Genomic DNA, 26,304 nt, shown 5'->3' on the forward strand with positions numbered 1-26,304 from the left:
AATGTAATAGCAACCTCCTGTGTTTCCCACTCAAATTTGTCAGATTTTAACATTTTGCCATTTTACCACATTTTTGTTCACCTTTTCCCCTCTAAGAAATAAGACAGAAATAGTCCCTTGTAGGGCAATTGATCCTGCCCAAAATGTCTTCCCTGATGGCACAGACAGTAAAGAGTCTGCCTACAATGCAAGAGACTCAGGTTTGAGCCCTGGGTTGGGGAGATCCCCTGGAGAAGGAAACGGCAACCCACTCCAGTATTCTTCCCTGGAAAATCCCATGGTTGCAGGATTCTGGTGGGCTTCAGTGCATGGGGTCGCAGACTCAGGCGCAACTGAGCAGATAACACAAAATGTACATAAAGACATTTGGTTCTATGCAGTCGGAAAGAGTCAGACACGACTTAGTGACTAAACAACAGCAAAATGTCCATAAGACATTTGGCTATGCCAAAAGGTCCTTGAAATATTGGTCCTATCCAAAATGAGCATATTTGGTTCATGCTGAATAGTTTTGGGTAGGACCAAATATCAAGGAGCTTTTGGCATGGACCAAATATCTTATGGACATTTTGCACCGGACCAAAGGTCTGCTTATCAATTAGTTCTTTGATTGCTTGGTGAAGATGAATGCAATACTTTGCTTGACCACCAGTAGTGATACTGGCTTTAGCTAGATAATCAAGCTCATGTGTCCACACTGGGAAAGCCAGCATTCCAGGGAAACAGTGTAGGCATTTCTTTTCAGAAGGAGATCTCACAACATTACAAGGGCTTTTCTTGGATTTTCCAAGTCAGGATATGAAACCAAACTGATGGGTGTGTGAGCCATTCTGGCTTTGAAGTGCAGTATCCCGTAGAAGACATTTATACCATTATATCCATGAATGTAACTTCTAAATCCTAGGAAAGGAAATGCCTAAATTATAATTTACACTGAAATCAGTGAAGCCCAGGGTTATAAGTTCGCATCAGGTTATTTATAGTCATCATAATCTTTCTAGTCCAGATCAAGGGTCATTTTTACCATGAACAGTGTTGCCTGGTAACACATTTGTCACACATTGACTATCTACATTTGTCATATTTCCAGTGATTGAATTCTTGGTGCATTTTCTAATAGAGAAGGAAGAAGAGTTTTTCTTACCCTGCATAGAGTGAATATCTTATTTTTCAATACTTTTTCATTTAATATTTTTGCACTCATTGATGATACTTGCAGTTATTTCATTCAGGGTTGCAATATTATCTTCAAATTCCATTCTTATACTTCCATAAGTTGTTATATTCTGTAAAAAGAATTTTCCCTCATCCATTGGAGATAAATTACAATTATTCCTAAAAAGGCTGCATAAAGTACTTCAATCTTTCTCTTTTACTGTTTTTAAAATGAGTTCAAATAATACTTAAGTGGGACAAAGGTTTTATTTCTCCCTTTTTTATGTATCACTGTGGACTCAGTCTTTTATTTACTCAGCATTTTAGAATCAGTTATAGGTTTTTTTTTTAAATACTTATTTTTATTTCTTTGGGTGCTCCAGGTCTTAGTTGCAGCACGTGGGATCTTTGACTTTTGTTGCACACCCAGGATCTTAGTTGCACCATGTAAAATCTAGTTCCTGACCCCAGATTTGAACCCTGGGCCACCTGCATTGGGAATGCAGAGTCTTAGTTACAGGACCACCAAGAAAGTCCCTCAGTTGTAGTTTTTGATGGTAAAATTATTCTAAACTTGATCACTGAGAATATTTTCTCCTAGAATGTTTATCTTTTCATTTGAGTCTTTTAAAACATAGAAATTTTAAATCTGAATGGAATCTAATTTATAAAATTTTTTTGATGATCTGTGGTTTTTGTGTCTTCCCAAAGAAATCTTGCTAATTACCTCAAGGTCATGAAGATTTTCTCTTATGTTTTCTATTAGGTCAGTTACCTGTTTTAAGTCGGTATTTTGTATCTAGCCTAAGGTTTCTCATTATTGTTCCAGCAATATTTGTTGAAGAAACTGTTCTTTTCTTCTATTGAATTACCTTGGCACATTTGTCAGAAATTGGTTGACAGTAAAACATTGGTTGACTTCTGGCTTCTCCTTTTTGTTCCGTGTGTCTGCCTTTATGCTGTTTCCACACTGTACTGATTATTGTGAGTTGATACCAAGTCTTGAAGTCATTAAAACCTCCAGCTCTATTCTTCTTTCTCAAGTTGTTTCTGCTATTCTGGTTCCTTTGCATTTTAATATATGTTTTAGAATCTGTTTTTCAGTATTGTTACAAAAAAGCTTGCTGGGATTTTGATTGAGATTGTATTGAATCTCTGGGACTATTTGAGGAGAATTGCCACTTTAAGAATATTTAGACTTCCAACTCATGAGTCTGATGTATCTCATCAATTATTTGTATGTTACTTATTTTTTCAGTCAATTTTACATAGTTTTCAGCATGTAGATTGTGCACGTATTTGGTTAATTTATCCCAAAATATCTATCTCAAGTGCTTGTAGATGTAAAGTCTGTAAAATAAACTATTGCAGATTTTTAAAAAAGCCATATTTTCATGTCTCTTTCTATCCATGGTAATATTCTTTGCCTTGCCTTGATAATATTTCTTGCCTGTTTTGTCAGTGTCAGTATATTGCTGACACTCCAACAGTCTTATGATTAGAATTTACATAGTGTATCTTTTTTACATCCTCTCTCTGTGTTTCCTGGCTGAATAGAACTCTGTCATGTGTGTGAAATCTCACAATTCGGTTTTCAACTTCTTGTAGGTTTTTGGCTGTCTGATGGGGTTTCATGGTTTAAATTAGGATTGGTACTTGGACTCAAAATGAGCCCTTTGCATATTTCTGGATTGCTTTTTCTGTATAGCTTCCTTCATTCTAGTACTGCTTTATGAATTCCAGTTTCCTAGGCCTCCCCCAACTTGTAATCTGTCTCCTATCTCTGGAAATAGCCATGTTCTTTTAGGGTTCCCCCTTTCTGTACATTTGTTCAGAAAATGTCTATAAACCGGAAACTGAGGTGATCCTTGAGTTCACTTTCAATTTCTAGAACCAAAAAAATCTCTAAAACCTATTTTGTCAAATTTTCTAGTAATTTATAGCAGGAAACCTTGTATAGTGAAATTATTCCAAAATAGCTGAGATGTCTTAATGTTTTAAATTTATCAATACCTTTTAACTGAAAATTGTTTCTTTTTGGAATGTTTCTTGTGTCTAAAATTGGAAATCATTCTCGTGTTATAATCTTGTCTTTGTGTATAGTGATGTATGTGAAAGGATATTTATTACTGGATTGTTAGCAGTATCAAAAGAAAGTGAAAAAGCATAAATGTTTATCAGTAGAGAACTAGTTAAGTAAATTAAGGTATGTCATTGTAGTGGAATGCTCTCTAGTCATAAAAATTAATAAGGCAGATGTATATGTTAAGATTGATGGTTTCTCTTTTTTTTCTATGAAAAATGCATATTAACCTTGCTTTTTAATAAATTTCAGCCTTTCACAAATAATTTTTAATATTTCCATTCAAACATTCCTTAGAAATCAATCAGTTGAAAGAAATCTTATGTAGTTATTTGAGAAATCTTATGTAGTTATTTGTGTATTGTATTCACAGAGTGTTTTCAAGAAAGTGAACATCTCAAGGAGAGTCTTAAGTGTTGCTTATTGCATCTCTTTGGAGCCATAGTAGCTGGTGGGCAGGTGAGGAACATGTTGAAAGTTAATCTGTAAAATGACAGTAAATAGTACAAACAGTTTGCCATGGATTATTTAATGAAGTCTTTGTCTTTTTGAAATTTAATGAACAAATATTTTTCTGAAGTTAAATCTTGTTTAAAACTAATTTACTTAGTTTTATTTATGAATTTCAAAAAAACTCAAGAAATAATATTAGCATTAACTATAAAAGTACTGCATAAATAGTTAGATTTAACAGTTTTGGGTATATGAAGTTCTTAGCTGTATTGACTTTCAGCTTCCAGTTTTTGCTTTAGAATATAGAGGATAGTCATCTCTGATAGTTCAATTGATGAAATCAGACTTTCATTTCCTAGGACATATGAATTTAGTCACTTTTCTGTCTACTTATAATTATTAAGTGCATACATACATGGTTTATATTCATTTTTTCAACCAACTCAACTTTTTTAAATTATTTACAGTAAAGAAGTTTGAGTAATGTTTATTTTTTTCAGTTGAATGTCTTAACAGCTGTGGTAAACTTTGAGTCTAACTGCTAGTTGAAAACAGGTTATAGTTCAGAAGGAACATTCTACTTGTTTTATTTAACCACAAATTTAGATCAGAGGTTTCTGACACATTTTGTACCACATACCCTTTTGGCAGTCTGATATAGCCTCTTGTCAGAATGTTTTAACATGCCTGAAAGAAAATACACACCATCACAAAGGAAACTATACTGAAATGCAGTTACTAAAATATTAATAAAACAAGTCTGTTACATAGTAATGGGCTTCTTTATAACATATCAAATTAAAAAATACAGCAGTCAGTCTAGTGACTAATGTAATTTTGAAGACGAGATGAGCATAATTGATGTTTAAAGATACTGTAACTGTAATACATGAAAATTATATGATTTCTACTGATGACAAAATCATGGGTATTGCTAATAATACTGTTTGGATTTCCTAGTGGGTCACCTTGCCCTCTCCTCTTCACTCTCGTAGAAGATAAAGAGTCTCCATTGTGAGAGAAATGGTGACCAGAATCTTATTTTTCACTTTATCTGCTTTTTCACTTTCCTTTATTAGCTAATATCCGTGTTTTGCTTCAGTTCCTCCCCATTTCCATCATTTCTCCACTACTAAGAATTAGTAAGTGTACAGGAACAAAATTGGAAATGGCATTCTTTTTGACTAGTGGAGAAGCTGGTTGGAGCCCATACCCTTTTTGAACAAATCCAGACTTGTTAATGCCTCTGGGTAATTGAACCCTAAGAGACTTCCAGTAATTAAAACTCACATGGATCAAATGGATATTTAAAGGCCAGTTTATTATTTTATATACTGAAAATAACTCAAAATCCTATAATTGGATCATAGCTATAATTACAACTATATTGAAATCATAAGACTGTTGAATATAGCCTCAGTACAAGGGTATTTAGATAAATTGAGGATCTAAAAGACATAATAATACCTTTATCATAAAGAGTTGAAGATTTAAAGTCCAATGATTGGTCTCCCTTTCCTCAGCATCTTGCCTGGCTTCCTGCTAGCATATTTATGCTGTTTCATGCTATGTTGAGAGCAAGGGCTCTGGAGCCAGACTTAATCCTACGTCATTTCTAACTAGTTGTATGACCTTGGATAAACTATTTATGTGTGTTTCAGTTTCTTTATAATGTGGAAATAATAACACACAAGGACCAAATGACTCATTGTATATGTAAAGTACTTAACAAAGTGCCTGTGATTATAAGCACGAAGTATATCATGGGTGTATCAGATTTATAACTCCTTAAAAGTGAAAGTGAAAGTCGTTCAGTCCTGTCCCAACTCTTTGCCACCCCATGGACTGTAGCCCCCCAGGCTCCTCTGTCCATGGGGATTCTCCAGGCAAGGATACTGGAGTGGGTTGCCATGCCCTATAGCAGTAAGTAGTAAAGTTCTAACAGCTTTAATTAGAAGTTTACCTTTTTCTCTCATTAAAAAGAAAAAAGCAGTGAACAGTCCAGAATGAATTTGGTGGCTTTAGGATCTTCGGGGACTTGGGTTCCTTTTTAATGTCAATTTGTTATCCTTACTGTTATGTCTTATGCTACAAAATAGCTTCTGGAGTTCTGGCCATCATGTCTGCGCTTTGGACACAAAGATAGGGGGTCAGTGAAGAAGGAGACAAATGGCAGGTGCCAATTATCTTTGAAGGAGATACTGAAAAGCTGACAGCATTTCATTTGCAAAACTCCATCAGATAGCTGCACAGTTGCAAAAGGTGAAAAGGCCAAGAGCCAAGGATCCTTCCCTCTTTTATTTGTAAAGTGATATCCTCTTCCTGGTCTACTGGCATGTATTCTTGACCAAGGACTACACCTAGCTACAAGGGAGGGTGATGAGGAAGTTTTCTACATGAGCAGATTACTCTCTGAATAAAATTAGAATTCTATTAGTAGTGAAGAAAAGACTTAATATGTGTAATACACCAGCAGTGTCTGTCAGAGTATCCATGTAAAAATTTTTTAATGTTTGTTTTTAAAGAAAAAACTGTCTGCAGATTTATTAAAGTCTCTTTGTTTTTGCAAATGTATAGCACTTGAGTTAGGTTTGGATTTCACTTTTTTTTTTTGTCTCTTATGTTTCAGAAGAATGCTTTGCAAGCAATTTCTCCAGCCACCATGGAAGTTCTTATGAGAGTTTTGGCTGACTGTGATTCTTGGGAGGATGGAAATCCTGAAGAAGTGGGTAGGAAGGTAGAACTTACTCTGAAGTGCCTTACAGAAGTAGTGCATATCCTTCTCACTAGTAGCTCCGATCAGCGTCAGGTGGAAACCAGCACTATTCTGGAGAACTATTTTAAATTGCTAAATTCAGATCATTCAGCTTTACCTAATCAAAGGAGGTCCAGACAGTGGGAAAACCGGTTCATAGCTCTTCAGATCAAAATGCTGAGTGAGTATTAGATGAAGTTTATTCTGTTCAGTTTTCTTTGAATCTACTTGTTTTACATTTATATTCTCCATTTTCATTTAGAATTCATGGCCATTGTATAGAAAATAGTGAATGTTTAATTCAGACTTTGTGTGACTGTTTTTAGATTTTGACTTTAAAATAATGTGGAATTGATTTGTCTTTCACATATTTGCTTTAGCAGTGACAAAATTGAGCTGTTATATTCTCTTTTGAAAGTTGTAATCCTCTCAAAGCATCAGTGTTAAAAAAAAGAAAATCAACTGTGATTTTGAAATTTTAGAAGTAAATTTTCAGGAAGTGCCATGTGTAAATTTCTAACCTACAGCAAAGGGTCATATGTAATCAATTTTGTATGTACTTCTCGAAGATCTCTATGGCGATTGCTTCAGCATGGCCCTCCTCTTGAGAGTTTCTGGTTTCTTGTTTTGTTTTGATTCCTCAGATCCTCTGTGTGTGTGTCTTGCTTTTCTTTCTCTTTCTTTGTGTTGGTTGTTCTGTGTCCCTCTGTGCTTCTCTCTCCCCCTCCATTGCTTCCTCACCCAATTTCTTTCCCTCTCCTTCTCTCTGCTCCCTGCAGACTCCTTAACCAATATATGTGGTTTCTTTTTGTATTCTTATTAGATGAATAGGTATACTAATATTATTAACTGAGAGTTCTTTTTTATGGAAATAAAATATTTTCATTATAGCTAAACTAGAAAATTCAGAGAAGTTAAAAGGAAAAGGTTTTTATATGCTGCCATCTGACATAACCAACACTAATGGTTTGTTGTATAACTCTAGAGACTTTAAAAATTGTGTGGGTATGTGTGGTGTCCAATTTAAAAAATACTGGACATCAAAATCTTAGTGAAACTTAATGATTCATTACAACAGTGTTTTGTATATAGATTCACCTTATATAGTTTCTATTCTATGTTATAAAATATAATGTTTTAAAATTATAAATTTGAAGTTTATAAGGAAATTTGAGTCTTTATTGAATGGACTTCTTTTTTGTTACGAACTTACATACTACGTATGTCAAATTCCCCTTGATTTCCAAGTGAGGACATCATTTTTGGTAGGAAATAGGACCAAAGCATCATCACAAATAGATTAATTACCTAACTCTCATTTTCATGATGGCTATATGTTAATTTTATGCTGTATAAATGAAACTGTGTTGCCAAATATAATCAGGTGTTACTTATTCATAGCAAGTTGGGAACCACAGTTTGTTACACTTAAATTAATGGAAGAACACCTAAGTAAATCTCTGAAAAATATTTATAACTCATATATGCAAAAATAAATATTTTTGATAATAAAGTATAAAAATGTTCACTTTTCTTATGAAGAAATAAGTGAGTGAGTGAGAGTGAAAGTCGCTCAGTCATGTCCTACTCTTTGCAATTCTCTAGGCCAGAGTACTGGAGTTGGTAGCCTTTCCCTTCTCTAGAGAAGTACAGGATTTGTTTTCTACTCCACCTCCTTATTATTTCCTATTAATTTACATCTATTTGTCAGCTGAAATGCCTAAGTTAAATATACAGCTAGAGTGAATGTTTCTGTGATCTCAAATATTCCACTTTATTAATGGACGATTTTGTTTTTATTTTCCTAGATACCATCACAGCCATGTTAGACTGCACAGATAGACCTGTTCTTCAGGCTATTTTTCTTAACAGTAACTGCTTTGAACATCTCATACGACTGCTACAGAACTGCAAGGTATTTTTCTGTTATTACTATTATTATTGTCTTTAATTTTAAGCTCTTATTTTATGTTTTGATTTTATCTCGAATATATTATAACCATAGCTAAATTTGTGGTAAATACACATAACATAAAATTTACCATCTTAATCATTTTTTAAGTATATCATTCAGTGGTATTAAATACATTCTCATTGATGTTGCAACCTTTACCACCATCCATTCCCCATAACTTTTCATCTTGTAAAACTGAAATTCTGTATCCATTAAACAATTTCACATTCTCCTGTCCTTTCAGCCCCTGGCAACTACTACAGTTTCTGTCTCTATGATTTTAACTACTCTAAGTACCTCATATAGGTGGAATTATGCAGTGTTTGTTTTTTATAACTGGCTTATTTCATTCAGCATAATACCTCAAGATTCATCCATGTTGTAGCATATTGCAGAATTTCCTTTCAAGACTCAAGAGTAACTCATTGTATGGATATATATGTATATGCCATATTTTATTTATTCAGTCATCTGTTGATGGACTCTTGAGTTGATCTTACCTTTTGGCTATCATGGATAATGTTGCTGTGAACATGAGTATTATAAATATCTCTTCCAGACCCTACTTTGAATTCTTTTCGGCGTGTGGGCTTGCTAGATCACATAGTAATGAAACTTTTGATTTGTTGAGGAACTGCCTTACTGTTTTCCATAGTGGCAGCACTGTTTTGTGTTCCTGTCAACAATGCACAAGAATTCCAGTTTCTCCCATATTCTCATTAACATTTGTTTTCTCCTTCCTCCTCCTCATTCTCCTCCTTTTCTTCTTCTTCCTCTCTTTTATTTTTGATAATAACCGTCCTAATGGGTGTGAGGTGGTATCTCATTTTAGTCTGATTTGCTTTTCTCTAATGATTAGTGATACTGAGCATCTTTTCATGTGCTTATTGGCCATTTATATTGTCTTTAGAAAAATGTGAGGTTCTTGGTGCATTTCTTAATTTTTTTTTTTTTAGCTTTTTTGTTGTTAAGTTTTAAAATCTTTTTTTTGTTACACATTATTAAAATTTGGTATGAGCATTTGATAAGCATATGTTTTTATACTTTTGTTTCATTTAAGATTATTTCATTAGCATTTTCTGGAGAAGGCAATGGCACCCCACTCCAGCACTCTTACCTGGAGAATCCCATGGACAGCAGAGCCTGGTAGGCTACAGTCCATGGGGGTCACAAAGAGTCAGACACGACTGAAGCGACTTAGCAGCAGTAGCAGCAGCAGCAGTGGCATTTTCATGTGTTACGATTTTAATATTTATATATTATTATATTAAGTGAATATATGACTTAAATATCCCCTATAGTTAAGTATATAGATACTTAACTATTATACAAAACTTGTTTCCAGTTTTGTTTGCTATTACATAATTCTTTAAAGTTTCATGGGACAGAATTCTATTTCTAGTACACTATTAGATCAAAGAGCATACATTTTTTAAAGCAGGGAGCACTGTATGGAAAAAGCTTATAAGTGGAAAATGTAGAAAAGTAGAAAAACAAGAATACTATTAGGGTTCTTGATGTATACCTCCAATTTGCTTATTTTTAAAAGTTTTTACTGATTTACACTTGTAGCAAATTTGCATATGAGTACATAATAACTCACATCTCTGATTATTATATATTCCCATAAATATCAAGATGCCACCAAAAACCTTTTAGAGAGCTTCGTGAAAACCCTTTGAAAATAAAACTACTTCACAAAGCTTTTACTTTCTATTTGAGGTATTCCTTTCATGAATTCCCTGTTGAAAAATACTAGGGGTTCATTCTGATTTTGTGAGAATATTCCAGAATAAAAATTTTAACATCAGCTCCTTGAATTTTTCCACACAGTTAGGAGAGTATCTTTGAAAGCATTATGTCACTATGTTGCTTAACTTACAGTAAAACTATAAAGAATAGCATAAAATAGTAAACAATATATTGATAAAATAAGTCAGAATGAATACTTATGAAGTCAACACAAGTACCAAATTACTACTGAAATGTCAAGATTTCTCTGTCCACCTTTTAAAAATCATTCTTGGGGAAGAAATCCTAGGGAGGTGAAAGCAACATAAGAGAAATATTTGTAAAACCTTCTCTGTGTTGTAAAAATGCAGTGTGGCTTTATGAATTATAATGATAACTTCAGTGATAGACAAGATCTCACATGTGTAGAGAAACTGTTAATCACATACTACAGAAGGAAGAATCACTAGGATAAAATAATTTCTACTAAAATTTTTGGTATGCATTTATACAGTATGTGAAACTAAGATATAATGTTTAAAAATCTCTGTCATATGGTCAGCAGTACCTTTTTTTTAAGAATACAAAACTGTTTGTTTGACATAGCTGTCATGACAACAAGCTAATATTTACTCTTTCTACCATGTTAGAAGTTAAAGTTTCTTATAATTTAGATCTTGAAACTTGCTGATGGTCATAATGTTTTAAAATTTAATTATTTGATGGGCTTTCCTGGTGGCTCAGTGATAAAGAACCCTCTTGCAAGTGCAGGAAACACCGGTTTGATCCTTGATCCACATGCCGTGGAACAGCTAAGGCCATTTGCTACACTGTTGGGCCTGTGAGTTGCAATTATCGAAGTCCACAGGCCCTAGAGTCCATGCTCCCTAGAGTCTGTGCTCCATAACAGGAGAAGCCACTGCAGTGAAAAACCCACACATTGCAACAATAGAATAGCCTCTGCTCTCCACAAATAGAGAAAAAGCCTGTGCGGCAATGAAGACCCAGCACAGCCAAAATAAAAAAATAAGTAAATAAATAAAATTTAATTATTTTATGCCATTTGGGCTTCCCTGATAGTTCAGTTGGTAAAGAGTCTGCCTGCAGTGCAGGAGACCCTGGTTCTATTCCTGGGTTGGGAAGATCCCCTGGAGAAAGGATAGGCTCAGTTCAGTTCAGTTCAGTCGCTCAGTCTTGTCTGACTTTTTTGCAACCCCATGGACCACAGCATGCCAGGCTTCCCTGTCCATCACCAACTCCTGGAGTGTGCTTAAATTTTGGGTACCCATTCCAGTATTCATAGGTTTTCCTTGTGGCTCAGCTCGTAAAGAATCCACCTGCAATGTTGGAGACCTGGGTTCAATCCCTGGGTTAGGAAGATCCCCTGGAGAAGGGAAAGGCTACCCACTCCAGTATTCTGGCCTGGAGAATTCCATGGACTGTATAGTCCATGGGGTCACAAAGAGTTGGACACGACTGACTGACTTTCACTTTCACTTTGATGCTATTTATCACACATTTTGCTTTTGAGAAGAAACCCATTTTGGAGAGGAAAGCTAGGTTCTGGGACCTGAGCCTTTTATCCTGGCAGTATTCTGTATTTGTGGAATATTCTAGTCAGAATCCCTATAGATTCCTCACTAAACATTAGAGTTATTAAGTTTTTTTTTAAATTTTGTAAAAAGTAAATGGCTCATAGCTTCATTGAGTTAACCAAGCCCCTTCACCATAAGGCTATGATCCATGATGTATTGGGATATAGTCAATTGACAGTGTTGTGATAGTTTAAGGTGAAGAGCAAAAGGACTCAGCCATACATATACATGTATCCATTCTCCCCTAAATTCCTCTCCCATTCAGGCTGCCTCATAACATTGAGCAAGGTTCAATGCGCTCTACAGTAGGTCCTTGTTGGTTATCCGTTTTAAATATAGCAGGGTATACATGTCTATCCCCAAAGGACTCATTAAGTTTTAAAAACAAAGGAGAACCTTGCAAATAAACTGTCCCAACTCTCTTATTATACAAATAAGGAAATATGTCCTAAGAGATTAACTGACCAGCCCAGGGTTAATGCTAATATATGATGGAGGTAGGATTTCTTACACAGGTATTCTGACCCTAAGCTCATTGTTATATGTGGTTTTTTAACTGTATTATTGGTACTTAAAGCCACTGTTTAGTCAGTAGAAGAATATTTTCTGTGTATCAGGTATAAGAGAATTACAGGTTTTATTCACTGTATATACAAACATTTGGTGGAGATAGGTGATATAATTTATGAATGTATAAAAATGTTTGACATATTGTGAAAACTTAAGTTTCTAAATGTGTAATAGGATGCTACAGATGTCTGATTGATTTCTGTTAAAATTTTTTTTTTAAAATAAGGAATGAATCATTTGTTCTTTTATATAATAATACAGAATCAAGACAATTGTCATTTAAATATTCATACCCATTTGAAGCATTGTCAACTAAAGTTTAAAGTATCATAAACAATTCATGAATTACATGGGAATCTTTAGGCTTTCTGCTGCAGTTTCTATGCTTTCTTTTTGCTCTTCTTGCATGACATTCACCAACTGGTTTAAATACGCATTAATTTCCTTGAATATTTGTGTAAAATCTTTTGAGTTTCATCATACTATAGCATATTTTAAATATAGTTCCAAGGAATCATATATTTACTTTTGCCTAGAAAATCCCATGGACGGAGGAGCCTGGTAGGCTGCAGTCCATGGGGTCGCTAAGAGTCGGACACGACTGAGCGACTTCACTTTCACTTTTCTCTTTTCACTTTCATGCACTGGAGAAGGAAATGGCAACCCACTCCAGTGTTCTTGCCTGGAGAATCCCAGGGATGGGAAGCCTGGTGGGCTGCCGTCTATGGGTCGCACAGAGTCGGACACGACTGAAGCGACTTAGCAGCAGCAGCAGCAGCATGATGAACTTTAAATATTTAAGCATTATTTTGTTTTACTATATTAAATTTTGAAAGGGGAGATATGCTTTGAGTTAATGAAAATTTTTTTAAAGCTGTCCAAAAATATTTAAATTAATGTGAAGAAAATAACAGCAAATTTCTAGCAGCAAAGAGGATTCAAAACCATTATGTTGACTTCAGTACTTTGCTGCTGCTGCTGCTGCTAAGTCACTTCAGTCATGTCCGACTCTGTGCGACCCCATAGACGGCAGCCCACCAGGCTCCCCGTCCCTGGGATTCTCCAGGCAAGAACACTGGAGTGGGTTGCCGTTTCCTTCTCCATCAGTACTTTGCTAGTTGAAATCATTTTTTTTAAATATACATATGTATATAAAGTTTCATTTGAGGACTTAAAATTCTGGAAAGCTTTTGATGTTGTGGCCTTGCTCATCTAATTTGTTTTCTTTATTTTTTTCTCTTTCTTCTTCACATCTACTCTTTAAAATCAACTACCATAGAAATTCATCATCATGACAGTCTTAGTAGAAATGAGAATTTAGGAGAGGAACAACAAAAGAATACCTTATGGAAAAGAGTGTTAGGAATGAATAGACAGAATGGTAAAGTTGAAAGCCTGACTTTGGGAAGCACACCTCTGGACACACATTGCCATAGTGACTTTTGACATTGAACAAGTTTCTTTTTATTTTTAAAATATAGATTTTTATTTACTTTGTAGAAAAATACAGTGTGGAGGTTTCAGAGGAAAAAGAAATATAAAAATATATTTTAAATATTTTTTACAATGCATATATATGTGCATAATATTTAAATTACTACAAAATATAATAACAATATTTATGTGTATATTTTTAATGTAGATGTATTTTCCTTTACAAAATTGGAATACTACTGAGTGTTATTTTATTCTGCTTTTAAGTATTTTATATCATGAGTCTTTCCATAGGCCATCATGTATTTTTTGAAAAATTACTTGTAATGACTGTAAATATTTCAACCCAGCAGTTCTCAAATCATGAGATCCCCAGGATCATTTTAGGGAGTCTTTGAAGTCTGATCTTAACCAAGTTTCTTTTTGAGGCTAATTTTCTTATTGAACTTTAACCAAAACAACATTATAAACGTCTGAATGCAGAAGCAAATAGGAGAGTTCATTTGTTTTCTGTTAAGCCAGACATTTAAAAAATGTGCAAAAAAATGTAAAAGCAATGCCATCCTTATCAAGGTATATTTTGGAAAACAGTTATTTTTCATAAATATGTAATTTATAGATACTCCGAATCCCTGTTTCTAATATACAAGATAGTATAAATTATGCTCAACTCTTGATAATTTGGGAGAGTACTGCTGTAAATTTTTAAAAATTTATTTTTAATTGGAAGATAATTGCTTTTACAGTGTTGTGTTGGTTTCTGCCATACGTCAACATGAATCAACCCTGAGTTTTGAGAATATTGCTGTAAAATTTTAAACAAAAATATGTGGTCATATAAATTTGGGAAATGCTACACACTGACCTCCCTTGTCAAAGTACATATTAGCATATTTGAGACTCTAAGAAGTATTACCAGAAAGACCCCTTTTTTAAAGTTACATAGTAATTCACAAGCATGCATGGCTTCAGAACCATTACTATGCATTATTTACTACAGTATCTTTAGTCTCTCAGTAGCAGTTTCCTTCTTTTCTGAGTCATTCTCTGCTGATTCTTGAAGAATTCAAGAACATTAACTAAGTATTCCTAATAATTATTTAATTATTGCTGTTGTTTCTTATTTTAGTAACTTTGAGTTTCAGAGAGGAATCAATAATAATTAATTATGTAGCATATGTTAGTTGGTCATTGAAAAAATGGATAGTTGATTGTCATTTTAAAGTGGTATACTTCATGAGTGGCTTCCTGGATTTATTTTCGAGACACATGGCAATCCATTTAAGCTTCGCTTCTACTCGTAGGTAACAATTTAATTTTCTTTCTCCATTATTCTTATCTCTGTTTTTAACAGCTGTTTTTAAATGCTAACAGTAAGGTGGCAGACAAGAACGAGAAAGACCTTGCCAACAAATTACTGACAGAAATGAATGAGGACCAGGTATCTACAAAGCCTGCATCTTGTATCAGCTGAAGACCAAAATCAGTCAATGGGAGCACCTGTTCCTGTACTTTTCTTCTTATGTTTTAAAGTACACAAACCTTATCTATTTCTAATCTTGAGTAATTATTTTTGAAAATTATTTTAAAAATTAAAAATTGCTATCTAAAAGATAAATATATTGAAATCTTGCTGAGGGATATAAACAGTCAACAGTATCCCATGCATGTGTGTGTATTTTCTTTTCAGTTTGAGACATAAAGTACAGGAATGGGATCCCAGTTTCAATGCTGTCCACCTGGTGATGACTCCATATTTTGGGGGCTTCATTTTCTAAGCATTGTGGTGTATTGGGATCTAGGGCTTTGTTCGTGAATATGTTTGATCAATTTTAATATCTTGATTCTTTGCCTCTTGTTGACAAATAATGATTATAATTCAATGGACAACCCAAATCTTGGAGGAAGGGAAGAAGATGCCAAACGCTTTGAGTCTGAATTTAGCGTATTTTTCTTTTCTAAAAATTCAACTGTATATAGGTATCAGACAGAAATATAAAATTCATCTTGGTTTTAATTATACATTACATAATGTAGTTTGGAAAAATCTACCTATAAAAATTGCTTTCTTGTTTTTCCTAGAATGTCTGAGAGAGCTTACATACCTGATGTCTTTTATTAACATTATCTTAATGACCAGATGTATACACAGATCTATGGTATAAAAAGAGCCATGATAATCTATTATTTTCTCTTCTGGATGTGAAATATCAACTACAGTCTGCTCTTCTGTATTTCTCTTATCAGTTATAGTTATCTTTTTAGAGGTTTACAATTAGTATTCCTGATTAAGGCACTGTGTGCCTAGTTCTCTTCTATAGAGTCTAGAAAAAATCTTAGTTGTATGAAATTCTTTGTGCTAGTAGTTTTCACACTTAGTTGTATGCAGAATGTTTAATGACTATGATATTTATTATATCTGTTACATGTTTATTTTATATAATAGTGTTTAATAAACAAACAACATCCACAAAAGTCAAAATACCAGTTTTAAATAGCTTGCCTGAAAGTGGTAGAGGTTAGCTTACAGTGACAAAGATCTAATCCTTGCCCTTTTACTCACATCATTTTTAGTGGGAGGAAAAGAGGGGAATTCTATTTGTGGGATAATGAGTTTCCAGTCATAGTAATATGTTACCCAAAAGTAGATTTTGTGGACTGGTAATTTTTACAACTTTCTAGTCCTCAAACTTGGAGAAGGCAATGGCACCCCACTCCAGTACTCTTGCCTGGAAAATCCCATGGGCGGAGGAGCCTGGTAGGCTGCAGTCCATGGGGTCGCGAAGAGTCAGAGACGACTGAGTGACTTCACTTTCCCTTTTCACTTTCATGCATTGGAGAAGGAAATGGCAGCCTACTCCAATGTTCTTGCCTGGAGAATCCCGGGGACGGGGGAGCCTGGTAGGCTGCCATCTATGGGGATCGCACAGAGTTGGACACGACTGAAGCGACTTAGCAGCAACAGCAGCAGCAGTCCTCAAACTATGCTTTGGTGGTCGACTAAGTCCAATGATTAACATTCATATTCAGTTTTTTTTATATCGTTGATAGTCTATTTTGGTTTTGTTTTCCTTTTGCTCTGAATGTACTACCCTGAAATTTAATACATCTCTTCTTATAGAGGCTTCCCTGATAACTTAGTTGGTAAAGAATCCATCTGCAATGCAGGAGACCATGGTTCGATTCCTGGGTCGGGAAGATCCCCTGGAGAAAGGATAGTCTACCCACTCCAGTATTCTTGGGCTTCCCTAGTGGCTCAGCTCGTAAAGAATCCGCCTGCAGTGCTGGAGGCCTGGGTTCGATCCCTGGGTTGGGAACATCCCCTGGAGAAGGGAAAGGCTATCCACTCCAGTATTCTGGCCTGGAGAATTCAATGGACTGCATAGTCCATGGGGTTGCAAAGAGTCGGATGTGATTGAGTGACTTTCACTTTCTTCTTTTTGATGAAGCTTAAACAGACAAAATGGAGATGGTATTTATTTGTTTTTCCTTACAGCTTTTGGCATTAAAGATTGCCATCTAAAAACATGACAGTGCTTATAGACACATACTTCATTTTCTGTTCTGCCTCAAATTCTGTATTTTATGTACAAATAGATGTACATTGTTGTTTGCAAATGTGATTGATAGATTGGTATAGGCACATACCAATTCGTTTATAACATAGGGTTTGGAAAATATAGAGACAAGACTGTTTTATACACCTTATTATACATGCTAATGAAATTTTAACCTAGGAAGTTTCAAGTATATTTTTGAAGGAAAATTAAGACATATCATGATAGCCTTCCCTCCCTTCCTTTTGAGATTGTCCATTACTTTTAAAAAGCATGTATGAAGCTTGGTGTTTTTTTTTTCCCTTCCCAAAGCATTTTAATGTAATGAGTGAATGTAGCCTTATTCTCTTTGACACATGGCTTATTTTCTGTCAAGTATGTAACTTGTCTTACAGGTTTTGGCTGTTTCAGAAATCCATTTCATTGGAAGAGGAATGTATTGCATGTTAAATAATTATTTTTTTTCAGGTTTTCAGAGAAAAGGTTTCCTAACTGAATATAAATCTTGAATACATTTGTTAATTTCTTTCTTTTTTTCCTTTTCTGGTAGGTGTTTCAGGGACAGTTGGACTGTTTGGCTGTATCAGCTATTCAGGCTTTGACAGCAGTAATGAACAAATCTCCAGCTGCTAAGGTAAAACATAAGTCCTCAAGCTCTAAAAGGTTATCTTAGATATACCAGTTTTCACTATGTAATTCCCAAAGTAATATATGAAGTATATAATACATATAGTTTCACATATAAAATGAAATAGTTCACAAAATATCTCATTTTTGCATAAGAATCACTTTGCTGATAATTTAAAAGACAGATACCTATGGGCAGTGCTTTTATTCACTGAGGACTGACTGCAAGCTCTGGAGCTTTACAGCATCAGTCAGTGATTGGAAAGAGAGCAGTGGGGTTAAAATGTTGAAAGCATCATTTTAATTGATTATTTGATTAATGCCTTTACAGACTTAAAATTTATATTCTAATTTTTGTTCATTAATAAAGTAATCACCCTTTGACTATTCGGTCAGTTTATGACTGCCTACAGTTTGAACACTTTTCATATGTGAATAGACCTATCAATTTGGGACTTGTTTTTCCAGATGGCCTTGGAAATTCTGCTTCTTTGTTTGTAGTCACTGATCCTCAGGATTTTCTTTCCTTTTTCATTCACTACCACTGACTCTGCCCTGCAGCCCACTTATGCTGATTTTGTGCTAGTAGTTTTCCCACTGAGTACTTTTAAGGATTAGTGGCATCTTCTATGTAAAATGGTAAGCAGAGTGCCAGGCACATGGTAAGTGCTTAATAAGTATAAATGTCTATTTTTATTTTCACCATTTTACTTTCTTATCTGCCACCTCTTATATATTTCATTCTTCTTAGAATCAGAAATGAATGATCCCTTGTTCCCTAAGCCATGCTTTGAGTCATATTTCTTACATTCCATTGGTTTTTGTTTGAAGACTAACTTTGTCCTGTAAGTGTTACTATAAATAACTCATGGTTAAATTACTACTGAATAGGTTTTGGCAACTATTAAAGGCTGGCATGGGAATCTAATCTCCATTTATAATAGTTACTTAAGGGAAGAATATTTTTAAGTTCTAAGTAATTGGTTTATGAGTATAATGGATTGCCTATACTGTATTATAAAATTTAAATCTGAAATGATGTCAAAGTCTTTTTTAAATGTAATTTTTAGAACTATGTTATGCATTTCATGGTTTAAAATTGAAAGATTATTTTTTAAAATGCCTTTGGCAAAGAGATTTTCCTCCTGTCTTTGGCCCACAGTCAATGAATTCTCCTTTCTAGAGACTACTAACCAGTCATGCTTGTTTTATTGAAAATCTTTTGATTTTATGATAAGTATATATATTTTTGCCTAACTTACTGAACCAATTTATTATTGATAGGTTTTTTGGTTGTCTTTACATTTTACTTTATGACTTTGGGTACCCACTAATTCAAAAATGCATGTTATTTAGAGCTTATTAAATTGAACTTCGTGCTCCAGATATTTCAGACCATTTAGATACAAAGAACAGAAAGAAAACCATACCCAGTGTTTTTCCGGCCACTACTCAAAATTGCCAGGAATCATTAATTTAGTTCTTTGAGGCTGCTGACTCCTGTTATCCCTAAAATCTCCTCATTTTTTTCTCCATTTTTATTTTGACTTCAAGTAGTACTGTACTAATAGCAAAGCAAGTGAGGAAAATAAAGGGATCTGCAAATAATAGAACAGTTTTATAACAGTTTTTTCAATTCCAATTGTTTTACATATTTTATAACATTGTATTCCAGAAGGTATATGGAATCTTGATATTTAAGATTAAGACATCTGACTTAAGGAAACAGAAATATTGAACTCATGGTCTTTTTAATATTATTAACTTAAATGAATATTATTCAACATCTTTAATATTTTAACAAATTCAGTCTTAGAAAATCTGCTTTGATGTATTAATTTCTTCTCTCTTAGGAAGTATTTAAAGAACGAATTGGTTATACACATATGTTTGAAGTATTAAAATCACTGGGTCAGCCTCCACTGGAACTACTTAAAGAACTTATGAATATGGTGAGATTTTTTTAGCTTTATTAAAAGAAGTTCCATTTTCTTTGTATCAAAGATGGTGTCTAATTTTTTGTTTCTTATGTTGCTTTACAGGCTGTAGAGGGTGACCACACTTCAGTGGGTATTTTGGGCATTAGTAATGTCCAGCCTCTCTTGCTTCTTATCCAGTGGCTTCCAGAGCTAGAATCCCATGACCTGCAAATCTTCATCTCAGATTGGCTGAAAAAAATTTGTTGTATTAACAGGCAGAGTCGAACTACTTGTGTCAATGCAAACATGGGAATTAGAATCATCGAAGCCCTTAATTCCCATTCTTGCCTCCATCGAACTTGTGCTGAGAACTTGATTGCACTCCATGGTTCCTTGGGGAGTCAGTCAGTGAGCTCAGAAGAAATCCGTCAACTACTAAGATTGCTAAGAGTGGATGAATCTGAATCTTTTCACCCCTATACCACTCCTGTAACTCGAGCAATCCTGACAATGGCCCGAAAACAAAGTCTAGAGAGCGCTCTTCAGTATTTTAATTTGTCACATAGTATGGCAGGAATTTCTGTGCCTTCCATACAGAAATGGCCAGGGTCTGCCTTTTCTTTCAATGCTTGGTTTTGCTTAGATCAGGATCAGTTGACTCTTGGCAACGCTAACAAAGGAGGAAAAAGAAAACAATTATACAGGTACTGGTAAAAGTTATGGAATATAAATGGATCCTGTCCTAACAATATCTGCTGTGATTCTTCAATAGGAAAATGCTTTTCAGAGCTTCTACTTTTTATATGTACAACAATTTATCTGAAGCCTCTCCTTAGGATGTACACAGTTTAATTTTAAGCTTATTTCATAGTAATAATTGTACATTCAAACATTTTGCTAGTTCTGAAGCTAATTTGGACACAGAGTTCCTTCTTAAAATTATTGTAAAAGTGGAGGAAAAAGTAATAGTAAACTTGAAAGTGATTGGTGATTTCTCTGTTCAATTGAGGATGCTACTATACCTTTACATGAAGGACCTGAAAACCTATGTGCTTTCAAACTTGTTATTTCAGTAACTAATAATTTTTACTATGCCTTGTGATTTTTTTTTGGAAAGTTATACTTTGCTAAGAATTTGTCCATTTCTTCCAAGTTGTCCATTTTATTGACATGTAATTGCTCATAGGAGTCTCTTACGATCTTTTGTATTTCTGTGTTGTCTGTTGTGATATCTCCATTTTCATTTCTAATTTTATTGATTTGATTCTTCTCCCTTCCCTTGTGATTTTTTAAAGACCTTTATTCATGCTTTCTGAATCTTACTTGGAAGAATTTTGAAGATTTTAAAATTTATAGTTTTGTTAGCAATTGCTAATGGCATTCTGTGTCTAAGGCTACTTTTTATAATTAACTAAACTAAACCTGTGCCTAAGAAAGATTTAAAAATCATCTCTGAGGCAAGGTGGAATTGATGAGGTGCAACAATAGAATGTCAGCCACAGTGTTTTGATAAAGATATTCATGATGAAGTTATGGTGTTGTGTACCCCAGTGATGATAAAACTGGACAGCTGATTTCAAAAGTTCTGATAATACGTATTTTTGTTAGCTTTTTTACAGGAAGTGGTATGGGTTTTGAAGCTTTTATTACCCATTCAGGTACGTTGGTTGTGGCAGTGTGCACGAAAAGAGAATATGCGACAGTTATGCTTCCTGACCACAGTTTCTGTGATTCCCTCTGGGTAAGACTTTAGGGCATCACATTTAACTTCTTGGTTTTTTCCTTTAAAAAACACGTTTGGTGCATGTACATCAGGTGTTGTCATCTAGTTTTTGAGAGTTCATCTTAAATTTTACTTATAAAGGAGTTAATACCATTTTTTATAATAATTGTAATTTCAGCAGTAATAATTTTTCTGCTAAAAAATTACATTGAAATGTTATGATTTCTTTCAAGTTTTCTATAATCAAATTTGATTTTGAATTTCAATTTTAAATGAGAACAGAGGTTGTTAAAAATAATGCATTTCCATTGCTTTTCTTAAAAAATAAAAGGCTTCTCATTAGAAAAAATTATTCTAAAGAATACACACAGACTTGGAAAATGCAGAAAAGGTACTATGTTATAGTTGTGTATAGATTTTTTAGAATATTGAGAAGTGCTTTTATAGTACTTCAAGCAAAATTGTTATTTACTGTAACAACATCATTTTAATCAAAATTTAGTTATGCTTAAACTTCTTCTACTGTTCACACAAACTAGTTATGTAGTAATACTCTGAAAACATTTGTCATCCCAAGGACTTAATGCAATTTTTAAGTATATGTTTTACTTTACCAGCACAACATAACCATTGTTCACATGCCTGGAAAAAGGCCCTTTGGTCAGAGCCTTGTGTATATCTATGACAATGGACAGCAGAAGGTCTCTGCCCCTCTGAGATTTCCTGCCATGAATGAAGTAAGCACATCTAACCTACTCTTTATGCAACCAGTTGATTGTGAACTCTTGAACATTTTTCCAACTTAATATGTAAGGTTCTATTTATTCTAAATATGTGCCTCTAAGTTTTTGTATTTTCTATATACTAAGATACAATAAGTAATAATTCTGTTTGCCTGTCATCAGTAGATGAAGTCAGACTAACGTATAATAAAGAAAAACAAGGACGAAACACATGTAATTAATGCTTAGAAGAAAAAAAGGCTCATGACAGGATAACCAAAGAAATTGACTAGACCAGGCTGAAGGATTGTTTAATAAAGCTCTCCAAGTATATGAAATATTTAAATGGTTATGATGGACTCTTTGCCATCAATGAATTTAAAACAGTGAAGAAACTTCAGATTTTTATATTGTAGTTAGGTAGAATTTATTTACTGAGAAGATTCTTATAGAACATTATAAAAGTTCTTTGAGAATTTTTGGATATTTTTGAAAGGGCCTTTTCTGAAGATAGTGGAATGGATTAGGTTATTTCCCAAGTCCTTCTAGGATTCCAGTAATTTCTTGTTGTTGTTTATGTCAGTGATCACTTCAGGATAACCTGTAATTAGCAGTATTATACTGGTGTGTAATTCTTTTTTTTTTTTTTATTTTAATTTTATTTTATTTTTAAACTTAACATAACTGTATTAGATTTGCCAAATATCAAAATGAATCCGCCACAGGTATACATGTGTTCCCCATCCTGAACCCTCCTCCCTCCTCCCTCCCCATTCCATCCCTCTGGATCGTCCCAGTGCACCAGCCCCAAGCATCCAGTATCGTGCATCGAACCTGGACTGGCAACTCATTTCATACATGATATTTTACATGTTTCAATGCCATTCTCCAAAGTAATTCTTTGTTTATAAATTTTAAGGGAGAAAGGTGGTTTTCTCTATTTTAGAATACAGCAAAAAAATATTTTAAAAATACATTCATTAACATTCAAAATTTACAAAAGGATGTAAAGTGAGTTTTAAAAGTAATGCATCCAAATTCCACAGGCCAAATGTAACACCTGTAATGTTGTCTTATGTATACACACACACACACATCATGATCCAGTAAAAATAAACCTTTGTTTTTTAGTGTGGTGCTAAATTTTATGTAGTTTCATTTTAAATATGAGGATGAAGTTTTACTTAAAATGTGTAATGTATTAAGTTTGTTTGCTTCTTAATATTTTAGCCTTTTATTTCTTGCTGCATTGGTTCGGCTGGGCAAAGAACCACCACTCCTCCACCATCCCAAATCCCAGATCCACCTTTTTCTTCTCCTATTATTCCTCATCGGACATCATTTGGTGGAATTTTGTCTTCAGCCTCCTGGGGAGGGACAACTGAAAAATCAAAATTGATTACCAAATTGATATCAGCTGGAACCCAAGACAGTGAATGGGGATGCCCCACATCTCTGGAGGGTCAGCTGGGGTCTGTTATCATCTTCTGTGAAGCACTGCAGCCTCCTCAGGTGAAGGCATTATATTTAGCAGGTGAGCATGTGCCATCATACTGCCTAATTAAATTGAAATAGATTTTTTCTGTTGCCTAAATTTATTCTGGAGAATATATTTGATCTGAAGAGTGTACAGTTGGCCCTTGAACAACTCTAGAATTAGGGGTGCCGACCTTTCATGCAGTTAGAAATCCAGCTATAACTTAGAATTGATCCTCTGTATATGTGGTTCCTTTGTGTGTGTGGTTTTGTATTGTAGATACACAATTGTAGTACTGTAGTATTTACTATCGAAAACAATCACGTTCAAACCCATATTATCTAAGGGTCAGTTGTCCTTGTTTTGATTGAAGCTGAAAGGGAAAGAGAAGCCTATCACACACCATACATTCACTCCCTTTGGCTTTATTGTGATTTTGACAATATAACGTAAGGTTAAGGTATGCAATGTGCTGATTTGATACACATACATTGCAAAATGATTACCATAATAAAGTTAGTTAACATCTTCATCTCCTTCCATAATTACCATTTTTTAATGTGTGTGTTAATAACATTTAAGATTTACTCTCTTAACAACTTTCAAGTGTATTGTACATCATAATTACAGTGCACTTATTAGCAGCAGCAGCAGCAGTGGTAAAGAACCCACCTGCCAATGCAGGAGACTTAAGATATGCAGGTTCTATACCTGGGTCGGGAAGATCCCTTCTTGGAGGAGGGCATGGCAAGCCACTCAACTATTCTTGCCTTGAAAATCCCATGGACAGAGGAGTCTGGCAGTCTACAGTCCATAGAGTCGCAAAGAGCGACTTAGCATGCACGTGCCTTTTTTGGTAGGCATAAATAAAGCAGACATTGGGAAATATTTCAGAGATCATCAGTAATACTGTTTGTATTATTCTGTTAGGTCTGCCATAACAAAATACCACAGACTGGATGTTTAAACACTGTTTTCTCACGTTTCTGGAAGCTAGAATTCTAAGATCAGGTTTCGTCAGGCTTGGTTTCCTGAGAAGCCTCTATGCCTGGCTTGTAGTTGTCTGCCTTCTTGCTGTATTCTCACAGGGAGTATTTCCTCTTTTTATAACGGGCCATATTAAATTAGGATCTGACTCTTAGGGCGTCATTTGGCCTTAGTTACTCCTTAAAGTCCCTATCTTCAAATGTGGTCACATTGTGAAATTTTGGGCAGGAGGCACATAATACAATCTATGGTACTGCCAGTACTTTTGACAGATTTTAGTACGTTGATGAAACAAAATATAAGTCTGTCTGTATAAGAAATCACGTAATTGATTCTAATATCATGAGTCTTCTTCAAGACTTGTCATTTTTTATAATTTATATCATAATAATCTGAAGAATTCATGAAGGCATTAGAATAAGGAGTCCTTTGATAAAATTACAAGCTGTTTTCGTCTTGGCCATTTTTTTCTTTTGGCTCTGATTTTAAAGATACGTGCTGGTTGTTATTGGATCATAACTGTTTTCAAAATTATGTCTGTATTTTAGTAGAATGTTTAGGAGTTAAGCCTACAACTAGTTATGTGTATTAAATCAACAAATTAGCTTAGTATTTGTCAAAAATATCTTTTTAGATTACATGGGGTTTTGAGATGAATGTCTCTGTCCATACTTTAACAGTTTGTATTAGAACCTTGTCATTATTTTAAAACTCATCAAAACATTTGAAGTTGATCTTTAATTTAAATAAATTCCAAGTTAATAATAAATCATTTAGTGTAGTCCTAACAGCTATATAGCTTAGATTTTGCTCTTAGTTTTTCCTACATCAAATTTTATTCCTATGAATAATAATTGTTTTATAGTATTCATTAAATAGTAATGTTTTATAGTAATCATTAAAAATGATTATTTTTAATGGCTACATGATATTTCACTGAATTCACTATGTATGATTTAGATTGTTTATAATTTTAATATTGATAAAAACATCAAATATTAAATATGATGAACTATTTTACCAATTTTTTTTCATGCTTTGGTGGATTTGCTTATGATAAGTTCCCAGGATAAATATTTAAAGTTGGTGAATATTTTTATGGCTCTTAATTACATTTTACCTAATCAGTTTCCATAAGGAATGTACCAATTGACAATGTCTACCAGTAACAAAGTCTACCAGACTCACCACTGCTGCATTAAGATGGAATGATTAATATTGTTTTCTCTATTTTTTATGTAAAATGTAACATTATTTTTAATTTATTTTTTAATTGGAGAAAAATTGCTTTAGAATGTTGTATTGGTTTTGGAACCTTGTTTTAACTTTTTTTTTTAATTTTGTTAGTAAAGTCAATAATCTTTTTTTATTTGTATTTCTTATTCCACTCATTTGTTATTCCATTTCTATAATAACTATTCACATTATTGATTGGTTGTTTTGCCATTTTATCTTACAGTTTTAAATTGTTTTACTTTCAATAAATATATAAGCTTTGTTATATTTTATATTAGTTTTTGATGCTATATAAAATTTCTTTTCTGTAGTAGACATTGATCAAC

At 34.0% G+C, this 26,304-nt stretch overlaps 1 protein-coding gene across 12 annotated transcripts in view; it reads left to right on the forward strand.

Annotated features, from left to right (window-relative positions):
- Positions 1-26,304, forward strand: part of NBEAL1 (neurobeachin like 1) — a 163,042-nt gene that overhangs the window by 43,728 nt on the left and 93,010 nt on the right. For 10 of the 12 annotated variants that reach the window (XM_055573157.1, XM_055573156.1, XM_055573160.1 and 7 more), the window contains 10 exons: positions 3,612-3,697; positions 6,321-6,627; positions 8,255-8,361; positions 15,085-15,171; positions 17,838-17,921; positions 19,768-19,866; positions 19,957-20,537; positions 21,442-21,574; positions 22,174-22,293; positions 23,509-23,812. In XM_055573157.1, the coding sequence (XP_055429132.1) occupies positions 3,612-3,697; positions 6,321-6,627; positions 8,255-8,361; positions 15,085-15,171; positions 17,838-17,921; positions 19,768-19,866; positions 19,957-20,537; positions 21,442-21,574; positions 22,174-22,293; positions 23,509-23,812 (1,908 nt within the window). Of the gene's footprint in view, positions 1-3,611; positions 3,698-6,320; positions 6,628-8,254; positions 8,362-15,084; positions 15,172-17,837; positions 17,922-18,475; positions 18,577-19,767; positions 19,867-19,956; positions 20,538-21,441; positions 21,575-22,173; positions 22,294-23,508; positions 23,813-26,304 lie in introns of those variants that run through there. The other 2 variants (XM_055573161.1, XM_055573164.1) reach the window with 2 other exon arrangements.

This window comes from Bubalus kerabau, chromosome 3 (assembly GCF_029407905.1).
Source record: "Bubalus kerabau isolate K-KA32 ecotype Philippines breed swamp buffalo chromosome 3, PCC_UOA_SB_1v2, whole genome shotgun sequence".
Lineage (NCBI taxonomy): Eukaryota > Metazoa > Chordata > Mammalia > Artiodactyla > Bovidae > Bubalus > Bubalus kerabau.